The 11,607-nt window shown below is 34.9% G+C and overlaps 1 protein-coding gene across 1 annotated transcript in view; it reads right to left on the bottom strand.

The window, feature by feature from the left end:
• Positions 1–570: 570 nt before the first annotated feature.
• LOC129949582 (transcription factor mef2A) overlaps positions 571–11,607 on the bottom strand; it is a 29,537-nt gene continuing 18,500 nt past the window's right edge. The window contains exons 2-4 of the mRNA XM_056061133.1: positions 9,324–9,485; positions 8,950–9,237; positions 571–3,033 (exon numbers count right to left, since the gene is read on the bottom strand). Coding sequence (XP_055917108.1) covers positions 1,387–3,033; positions 8,950–9,237; positions 9,324–9,485 — 2,097 coding nt within the window. The 3' untranslated portion in view covers positions 571–1,386. The remainder of the gene's footprint in view (positions 3,034–8,949; positions 9,238–9,323; positions 9,486–11,607) is intronic.

Raw genomic sequence — 11,607 nt, 5'->3', positions numbered from 1 at the left:
TACACAGCTGATTTTGACACAAAACAAGCACATAAAAGTAGGCAACGTATTTGGTCTACTCAACTGAAAAAAGTTGTCTCCCATAATACGATTTTTTTTTGCAGTTGTCTTCAAATTGAGTTGTCTTGATTGCAACTAGACTAAGTTGAGTTGTGATCCATAATAGGCCCTTTAATAATGATTAATTTCGAATTAACAAAAACGAGTTGGGTTTGACAGACAAATGATGCTTGTCTACATTAACGGTTGCTGGATGGCAACTGTTTTTTAATACACTTTAGGTGCACAATTTAAAATCATATTTACAATTAACTTAATTTACAATTACTTTTCAAACAATAAGCTTATATACGTTCAATAAGATACAAATTTTGACTGGTATCTATTTTGTGATTTGTTTTTAATGTTTCCTTTATTTTAAAGAAAAATTGAATATTCTTTAAAATAGGGCACACCACCAACTTTTTCCCCCTTCAGTGTTCTTTGTAAAAATATCTACAACCCGATCTGTTTCTGTTCTCCAAGAAAACAACAAAAGAAGTTATGGACACAAAATAAAACCAAGATACATCAGTCGAAGTAATTTAATTATTAATTTTCTATTTTGGTTTTGTTAATATGAATAGTATGTTGTCAAAAAGTACGTTTTTCTTATCGCTTAAGATCTAGCAAGTCATTTAAAATTTATTTTATTTATTGTTTGCAAGCTAATTTAACTTTTGTATTTATTTTCCTCTTAACTTTCTTTCCTATTTTTTAATATAAGTATTTTTTACATTTAATAATTGTATTTAAAATTTAAGTAAGTTGTTGTACGCTATATTAGCATTACGCTAAACACTGTTTTTTTTTTGTTTTTTTTTTTTTAATTTTCTGTATAATTTTGTTCTTATTACATGAAGTTAAAGATGAGTTGTATTTTAAATATGCTGCTGTGGTGCGCATTATAGAAACGTCTGCCTTTATTTTTATATATATATTTTTGTTTTTTGTTTAAATATTGTTGTTGTAAAAATCATGTACTTTTTAACAATTGTCTAAAAATGGCACACGTAAAACTTCGTTCCAAATACATTTTAGCAACTTATTTTATATTTTAACAGAAAATAATAAATTTAAAAAAATATTTCATTATTTTTGCCATCTTATTGATAGTTAGAAATTTGATTTCTGCCTTCGATTAAATGTACACAAATATTTTCTTTTTTCTTATTTTTTTCCATAGACACACAGAAAAGAAAAAATAACGAATTAAAAGTTAATAGATAATCTTTTTTTTTAACAACTGACGTTGGACATATTTTATGTTTGATGAAAAACTAATTATATAGGTATATTTTATTCCTCATCTAGTATTATAGTCTTATTATAAAAATTATAAAATGATCACTTCGGATTAACGTTGCTATTCGATAACGAAGACGACGATGACGTTGAAGCTGTGGGAGATGTAGATTCGGCGCCCATTTCGATGGTTGTCATGGACTGTTGTGTGCAACTAATGCAATTGCTATTACTTCCCGTTAGACTTTCTGCACTTGTTTGTGGTCCTGTGGGCGAAACTGATGAAGAAACTGAATAGTCTAACTTGTATATTGCGCCTCTGGTGACATCTTCCATTGACGCTTCATTACAATCGCGTCCATTGTGGGTCTGTGAGCCGCAGTTGTAACAAGACAATTGTTTGCTTACTCCTACTGTTAATGATGTATAAGGCGACGTGGTCAAGAGCGCGGCACTGGGTGGAGGGGGATTTGTTTGAGCCTGAGGCAGCACTGACTGTTGCTGAAGTGATGGTGGTTGCGGCAGTTGAATAACATTCGTTGTAGTCGGGGGAGGTACAGAAGTTGTAGGCGAAGAGCGGACAGCTGCCACAGCTGTAGGAGGTGGCGCCGTTCCCGATAAAAATGCAATACCGGCTGGATGATACGGATATATTAATTCTCCGTTTGGTGGAATTTGAAAGGAGGGCAAGCGAAAAGTTCCATGTGGCGATGGTCCAGCTATTCCGTGGCTATGGGGTATAATTGGCGGTCGCGTCGTAGAGGCTATGTGCTGGGCATGGTAGGGATGTGCGGCCGTATATTGCTGATGCTGCGCCGGTTGCAAAATAACCGAATTCGAAGTGATAACATTGCTTATAACACCGCCAGTAGTGGGGTTTATCGCCGATGGCGACGTTATCAGCACTGTATTCGCTCCAAGGTTATTATTGGCCGATATTCCGCCACTGCAAACCACTGCCGAACCTACACCTTCATTTCCCGATCCACCAACTTGATTATTATTTGTCAGGGAAGATTGCATTATATTGGGACCACTGCTCAATATGATATCGTTTCCTAAATAATGCTGTTGGGGACTAGTAGCAGGTGGGTATATGAGTGCTGCAGAACCGGTATTAGAACCAACACTAATTGGCAATAATTTATCAGATCGGCCATTTATTCGGGCAATATTTATTTGTTTGTTATAATTCAATTGCTGCTGCTGTTGTTGTTTTTGCTTTTGCTGCTCACTAAGTTTCATGCTTCCTATCCCACTATTATTACCGAGCAAGCTAGGTGTTTCGGGAGGTGATATATCACCTGAGGATCCAATAGAACTGCCAGAATCGCTTCCAGCACTCTTTTGTTGATTCATCACCGACATCATACTGCCTTCCATTTGGGGGTGTTGACCCTCGACCAGTGACATATTCTGCAACGTGTAAGCTAAACTTGAACTTATGCCAAAGTTACTAGACGAAAGCGACTGAAAGTGTTGATTTAATTGCTGCTGTTGATGTTGCTGATGCTGATGTTGTTGTTGCTGATGATGTTGTTGTTGTTGCTGCTGCTGTTGTTGCTGCTGCTGCTGCTGATGCTGTTGTTGCTGCTGATGTTGCTGTTGCTGTTGTTGGATTTGGCTGTGATGTTGTAAATTTATTGCTGACTTTGATAACCTCGGGAGAGTGTGGTTTCCAGGTCGAGCATAGCCATTGCGAATTAATGCCTGAAGCTGTGTCATAGAGCTTTCACTATTTGCCATTCCCTATAAATGTAACAAAAAGAAACAGTTAAAATGAAAATTTTCTATAAATCAACACACAAATTGAGCTTTTAGTAAAAATAGACCTAAATGAAAATAGTTCGCTTATGTGGGCATTAGAAAATCCATAAGTACGTCAGCGAAATTTTTTGGTTCAAAACGCCACCATCGACAGACATAACTTTGAGGTAGTAAAGGACTTCGTGTAAGGGGAGTGGAGGAGAACAAATTCTCTTCATGGCTTGTCAAAGCGAGCTGAGTAAGTTGTGTCATCATTAAAGATGAGAAGATGGAACGACGAGCTGTACGGACTCGTACACTCAGCCAGAAGGGTAAAAGTGCAACGACTAAGATGGCTGGGTCACGAAGAGCGCATGGAAACCAATGCTCCGGCACGGAAAGTCTTCGAATCCACACCCACAGAACAGCGCAGTAAATGAAGACCGCGAATCTAGTGGCGCGCAAAAGTGGAAAGTGGCCTCACCCAACTTGTACCTCGAAACTGGAGACATCTAGGAAGGGACCGAGCTAGATGGAGAAGTTTGTTGGGTGAGGCACTGGTTCACAAAGGACTGTAGCGCAACCTTAAGTAATTAGGTAATCCCCAACATTATAACAGCTTAGGACGAATGTGAAGCAATTGGGCGTTAAAGTATTAAAGAGGTATTTTTGTCCACTCCTCCAGCAGCACCTTTGTATAGTCATTTTTATTTGAAACGCGTTGCGATCTTACCCGGTCTTCGAAATAGCTCAATTTATTTTCAATGATATTAATGGCAGTAATATCTTAATCACGGATGTGCCTCAATCACTTTAAGACAGTTGTACAACATACAAGAACGTACTTTGTAGGCTTTGTGTTTGGGATCAATATATTGATTGAATTGAAAACTATCTCTTATTTCAAGTTTATCCACATTAAAATGTAAGTTTGTCGTTAAAATACCGAGGTACTTGTGTTGGCCCATTATCACATCGATGGAATGTAGTAGAAGGTTCCGATGGAAGCTGGAATTTCAGTGGCATCCTCTTCAATGTGGAGGCTACTGCAAATCTAGCAGCATTTGCCAATGAGGCCTTGAGGAGAAGCAGGCTTGTTAGGTTGCTTTAGGTTGTTCTAGGCTGTATCATGTAATTGTCGCTGTTCTCGATTGTTGTTTATTTGCGGTGTGATGTTGTCCTGCAGTACTACCAATACTAAACTGGTGGTCGAGCAGGATAACATGAAGGCTGCCAGGCCTTGGACTGTAAGGAGTCTATCTGGAAGTAACCTTAATGGTTGCGAAGCTCGACCTAAAGCTATATTCGGGTACCACGGGAGACAGGAGCCCTGGTTCTTTTTGTTCTAGTGTTTCATATACACTGGGCGACCTGATACCACCTGTCTGAGAGGTAGGCCCCCTAGTGGGAGCATCGTGGTGGCTGTGGTTGCCGTATGCGGAGCTAAATGGTGTTCTAAAGGTTCTGTTTAACACCTATGGCCCTTAGAATACAAGAGGTGCATGATAGACCTCGCTCTTTAACAAGGGGTGCAGTTCATGCCTTACACATGACTGTGAAAATTGTACTGGGGTAGTACTTGTACTGACCTGGGGTGTTGACCAACACTCTTCTTGGTCCTGATATTGTGGGTAGGCCCACCGTGAAATGAATCTTAAACGGAAGGTGTTCACGTTAAGCATGTCTATAATATCTATACTCTTTCCATTCTCCAAATAAATTATAACCAGATTTCGCACATCTACAAATAAAAGGCCCTTTTGTCTACCCATTTCGTACAGATTCAAATATTTTATCTTTGAAGAAACTCACTGACGTTAAATATAGCTAACTTAAACTAACAGTTTTTTAATTAAACATTCAATTCTATTTTCAGGGGTCTGAACTCTCGTCACTCAAATACTAATACCGGGTTTCCCAAAGTGTGCTCCGCGGAAATATTTGAAAAAATATAAAAAATTCCAAGAAGGACTAGTAACTAGTTAATTTTGGGCTTCTGATCTTGTAATTTCATATTTAATACAAAAAAATCAGCATAATCGCAAACAAAGGATACAAGCCTTTTTAACGAATTGTGTGATGACATGGGTAGTCAACATACGTCTTTACTTCTTCACCTGGATGTTAGGTGGCTTTCTCGTGAAAAAACACTGACGCGGTTTTCTAAATGAGAGCTGAAGCTTAATCATTGACGACAACTTTATTTTGGGGGACATGTTGTGTAATGAGCGAATGTTATTCAAATTGGCGTATCTGTAAGATATATTTAAAAAAAAAAATGATTTGAGTGTATCACTTTAGGGAAAGGCAATTTCTGTTTTCGATGCTAGTGGCAAAATAGAAGCCTTTAAAAATAAAATCCAGTTTTGTGTTGAATCATAAAAAATCGAAACCTAGACAGCTTCCCAATGCTCAAAGAATTTAAAGAAGAAATAGATTTGGACATTACTGATGATATTTTAAAATTTGTTTCACATCTACCTAGTAGGTTTGCTGGATAGCTTCCACCTGATCATTAAAGAAAATTTATGGGTAATAAACCCGTATTCTGGTCCTTTGGAAAAACCACCTTCCCTCAAAGCTCTGCTTGATTGACCTTATTTTTTTTTGTATTTTATTTTATTTTTTGACTTTATTTTAGATGAAGACTTAAAGCTAACAATATTTACAGTTTGTAGGCAATAATTAATAAACAATGGTTAAATAAGCAAAAATTAAATAAACAATAGCATTATACTTCAAATAAAATAGTTAGGAACATCCTGTTGCCAGAGGCAAGAGGCGGATGTACCCTTAAGTTTCAAAATATATGTTAAAAACAATTGATGGGGATCATTTATAATAAAATAAAATTAATAAAATTTAAAAAAAAAATGTGAAAAATTCAAGCAAGTAACTCAAAAAAATGAAAAAATTCAAGCAAGGAAACTAAAGTACATATATACATTTTTTTCTCAAATAATTACATGCAATAATGTATCTATTTCCCTGTAGTTCAAAGAAAATAGAAAAAGCTTAATATTTCTTAAGAATGTTGGTTCGACTCTCTCGCATCTAATATTATCAGGCAGCTTATTAAATAAACGAGATGCAGTAACTAAATAAAAGTGACAAAAGTGTGCTTTTTTAATGTAAGGTACAGTTACCAAATTCATGCCGTTGACACGCAAACTATGAGATCCATACAATCTAGCAGCCGTATATCCAGAATTTTCGAAAAATATTTTTAATACTTTATAACAATATAAGTGCTTTAGTGGTAGAATATTAAGATTCTTGAATAAATCAAAACTTGGGGTTCTACGATTTACCCTAGCAATAATTCTGATAGCATGTTTTTGCTTAATAAGTAAAGGCTCAATTTTGTTAAAATGCGTATTCCCCCAACAAAAAAGTCCATATTGAAGTTTAGATTTAAATAAACCATTATAGACCAATTTTAGAATAGGTAGACTACAATATAGACTAAGATAGTAGATTTGCCTAACAACTTTGTTTAGATACATTTTTAAGTTAGGAGTGTGGTTTTTCCAACTCATCTGTAAATCTATCAGAATACCTAGATATTTGAAACTTTCAACTCTCTCAATTATAAAACAACCGTCCGAGCATAGCAGATTTTCACTATAGGAAGTAGTGAAATAATGCAGGCAATCATTATTTAGCAGATATCGAAGACAGAAAGTTGAATGATAACTTATTGAAATATCTTCAAATATCTTTGTTTTGTCACTTATAATAAGTCGATGAATATAGAACCATTTACGCAGAATCTCGACGTCAAAATTTACATCAATAAATAATTGGAAATAATTTTTCGAAGAATATGACAAAGCAGTATCATCAGCAAAAGCTGTGATACTGCCTTTAAAAGGTTGAACAAATAGCGAATTCACAAAGATTAAAAAAAGGATAGGGCCCAGGACAGATCCTTGAGGAACACCCATATTAATAAACTTCTCTGAGCTAAGAATATCCCGAATTTTTACCCTCTGTTTTCTATTTATTAAATACGATTCTAACCAATCATACATGGTACCTCTAAACCCGGCTCTATACAATTTTTCAAGTAACAAAACATGATCCACCGTATCAAAAGCCTTAGTTATATCTATGAACAGAGATGAAGGTATCTCAGAATTGTTCAAGCTGCTATAAATTTCACCACATAATTTTAAAACGGCATCCTCCGTAGATCTTCCAGTCATAAAGCCGTATTGGTGGTCACTAAAAAAGTTTGTTTTTTTTTCAAAAAAGATAGCATTCTGCACTTCATCCCTTTTTCAAAAAATTTAGAAAAAACTGATAGGAGGGATATGAGACGGTAATTATTTAGGCTTGAAGTAACACCTTTTTTATGAAGTGGTATAACTAAGGCTTTTTTTAGGGCATCAGGAAAAACTCCTTTTTGCAAGCTGAAATTAAAAATGAAGCTTAAAATATCAGAGACGTAAAATGAAGAGTTCAGAGTTATACTGGAAATCAAATCATCAGAAGAAGAGTTTGAATTATTTAAAGATATTATGATTTTATGCATTTCCTCCGAACTAAAATTTACAAAGAAAAAACTTCTTGGTTGAAAAATATCATCAATGATAGTGTTATTACAACACCACACATTTTCGAAAGTTGGAAAATTTGATAAATTCTCACTTATGTTTGAGAATCTGACATACGATTCTTTGATAAAAGAACTTTTTGCAACAGAGAAACTTTGTCAGAATTCTGGTGTATGTTGAAAGACAAGTTCAGTTTATTGTCAGAGAAAGCTAAAATAATTCTTCTGCCGTTTGCCACAACATACATGCGCGAATCAGGGTTCTCAGCATATTTTAGAACCAAAACAAAATATAGACCCGTCTCGATACAGAGCCTGATGTACGGTTGCAGTTGTCTAAATTCAACCAGATATTTCAGCTTTATCCAAAAATAAACACACACATTTTTCCCTCTAAAAAAAAACTACATATAATTATAATGCATAAAATATAATTATGTGATTCCTTATTAACATTGTTCTTTTGTTATTCGTTGCAAAAACTGTTTCCTTAATTCAAGAAAATAACCGACATTTGAAAAAAAAGTTATTTAATTTGCTACATGCTACGAAAAATGGCATTTGCGCATCGAAGTGATCTGCGTGAAATTTCCAACGCAAAAAGTGCTCCGCGACTAAGAAAGGTGGAAACCGCTGTACTAATAGAAGGGGATATGGTTTAGGGGTTTATTCGTTTTTTGTTAGAGATAATATAATAATAATACCTTTGTAAATGAGAACATAGTGGACAACTGTATTCTACAAACATTTGTCTAATAAAGATATCTCAGCAAAGTTTTGGCGTGATGTACACTTCAGTCAGGCTAGACTTTCGAATTGAATCAATCGCAGAATCTGTTAAAGACTCTTGATTAACAATAAAGTCTCAAGAAACTTCACAAATAAACAAGATATTAAGCCCTAGTCTATGAAAAATGCAATACTGTTGCAGAATCCATTATGTTGGATCTTCTGGTCTGGATCTTCATAAAATATTGTAAATTAAATTAAATTTAAATTGTATACTTCAAAATAAAAAGACCCTGTATAGTCTATATGTTACTCAAGCCTCCAGTATTATCACCACATTTTACGTTGGGGAAAAAATAGGAAATGGAATATATCATGATGACAATCCTACATTTTTGTAATGCAAGTAATACTTATTTTGAATTCAAAAGTTTGTTTCCAATGCTAATCTTATTTTGTTTACATTAAAAATTGTATATCCCTAAATGAAATCCATTAAAAATAATTTAAGAATAACGGTTTCGTATGTTGCCCTAGAATAAAACCGAACTAAGGGGCTTAATAATTGAGCATAAGAATTAGTATCGTGTTAAAAAAATGAATCTTTTCATAGAGATTGCAGTTGAAATTACCTCTTCCATGTTTTTAATGCTTTGAGGAGCAATCATCTCATTGTTGATTGATTGCTGATGTGGTTGCATAGCTGGCGGAGGAGTTGTTTCTGTCGATGGTCTTCTTACAGTTCTAAGCGGTAATCCAGTTCGCTGCAAATTACGTACTTGCTGCATCGACTGTTGCTGCTGCTGCTGCTGTCCTTGAAACATTGTGCTGCCACTTGTTCGACTTGGACTTGCAGCACGACTGTTTGAAGGAGATGATTGCTGACTTAACATCGGAGATGAAGATTGTGGATGGTGTTGCTAGGTTATTAAAATAAAAAATCAAGTTCGATTAAAATTACTTTTGAAGGAAAATAAATCTATTAAAAAGAGAGCTTGTATTTTACCTCTACTGGGTTGGTTGGATAATTTTGAATATTTGACCTTACAGACCATGCATTAGGATGTGCTAGAGTCAGTTCAGCTGGAATGGCAATATTTGATGAAAGCATATGTGTTATACCGTCAACTGTTATCTGATGCTGAAGAGTACCATCAGATGGAATCATCTTTAAAGAAATGGAAAAAAAGGTGGTTAAAAATTATTGCTTGCTTTTTTAATGGTTTGTTTCTTTCTATTAAGAAATATGTACGTATTTACTAATAAGGAAATCAAAAATGGTAGTATTACAGCCATGTGAATGGTCTGATTAAGCAAACCTCTCGTTGAGAACGATAGAGGGGAGCTAAAGTTTTTATGCCGAATCCGAACGGCTAATTTTAATGACGAGAATTGCTCTTGAGGATTTGTCAATTCCTCGTAAAAGTCAGTACTTAAAAAATACTTCAGGTGTCACGGACACGGATTAATGGGGGTTATCCCATGTGATGGGTTCAAAAAATCATTTTGGTTTCATAAATTGCTAGTTTAATATGTCTAGAATACGGTAGTAAGGGATTTTTCAAAATTCAAAGTCGTTTTAAGGATACAGCAGGTCCATGGAAAAATATGGGGTAAAGATCTTACATACATCGGCGATAGTGACAGTAAAACTTCAAAGAGATCCTACTTATCATCTTTAATGAAGGTTTTGAAGATAATTTAAAAGTAATGTCGGTTATGGGACGCCCTATAGGCCGCGAAGTCCATACTTATGTTGACAAACGTGATGAAAAAATTCCAAAAATTTCGATTTTTTTTATAGCAAACAACAAAAAAAATGTCTCCCAAAAGTCCAATTTTTGGTATATTCATTTGATGATAGTTCATTCCATGCATTTAGGCTCCGATAAGCCCATCAGCCGGAATCGTGGAGGAAGTGCGAGCCCATTTGTTCGAGGTGGAGTTGTTCACACCGGTGTAACTCGTGTTTTTTTACAATATTTTAATTCAAATTTTATATTTATATTGTAGAACTATGTTAATAAATGATAATAAATTTAATAAAGTTGTATCTATTTACCGGCCGTAAAAAAACAATTCTAAAAATTCCTTAAAAAGCAGGCCGTCACATGGGATGACCCCCTTAAACCGAAGACCGCTGGCATGCCAATCCTACAGAACGCACTTACCACACGGCACGGGAAACATCTCTAAGTGGGATAATTTAACGTGGGTAACAAATTGAAATTCATAAATCATACCATTTCATGTTCTCTTAAGCGAACACAGCCTTAACAAGACGCGAACAGGAATATCAGCCGCAAACTTTTTATGAAAAGCTTTCATGTTTTTTTTTGCATTGTAAGCTTTTTTTGCAAATGGTAAACTTAAAAACTAAGAGAATCAACAAAGAGATAAACAAAACTGCAATACCTGGAAGAAATGGTTGGGATGTTTTTCAAGTAACTAGACGAACAAAAGATTAATATACATACTTTTCTTTTTTTTCTTGGAGTTTTTGAAAATTAATCATGTATTATAAACATTCAAATAAACAAACATGTGCTGTTAATTTGCTCATATTTAGATTTAAATAAACAGGGTCTGAGTTCGTAATTGCAAGCTTTGTTGCACATATGTTAAGTTAGGTTAAAGTGGATCTCCGTTATGAAGTAGTACACACATACCACATAAATCTTGAGGCTTTCTTCTAAGCTCAATGAAATCAGTTTGAGTCCCCTTTCGAAACGATTATGTTAAAATGATTGAGATTATGGAAGAATTCTACTAATTAAATCTTTCGTTTTTTAACTAGAGCAGGATATGTACAGATGAGGTGAAGGTGGTTCCTCCTCCTTCTCATCCATACAGCTTCTGCAAAAGTCTTTCAAGAATACGCCTAGCCACGTGGCGTGGTCTTCTATTAGACAGTGCCTGGTTATGACACCGATTATCGAGTTTATATCTTATCTACTTAAAGATAGCAAAAAATCTAGTGCAGGCCAGATGTTTTTTTGGGAACATGCTCTGCCTTAAATAGGCTCAGATACATTTATGACAATTGTATGAGTGCAGTCATCATACTTTGTTTAAAATAAGTTCATATTGGCAAAATGAGAAATATGTATATATTATTTGTTAGAAGCTTTTGATTTTGTTGCTAAAAAAAAAACATTTAAAAAATGGCTATTAACAAAAATATTTTAAACCTTTTTTTCTAAGCTTTGCGGAAGAAAGCGTTTTTAAAAACATGGAGCACAAATTGGCAGAAAGGAGATGAATAAAAGCAGAAGAAGAAATGTGGAAAA

This window comes from Eupeodes corollae, chromosome 3, assembly GCF_945859685.1.
Source record: "Eupeodes corollae chromosome 3, idEupCoro1.1, whole genome shotgun sequence".
Lineage (NCBI taxonomy): Eukaryota > Metazoa > Arthropoda > Insecta > Diptera > Syrphidae > Eupeodes > Eupeodes corollae.
The sequence above is the reverse complement of the archived record's forward strand: the minus strand, read 5'-3'. Positions and strand labels throughout refer to the sequence as shown.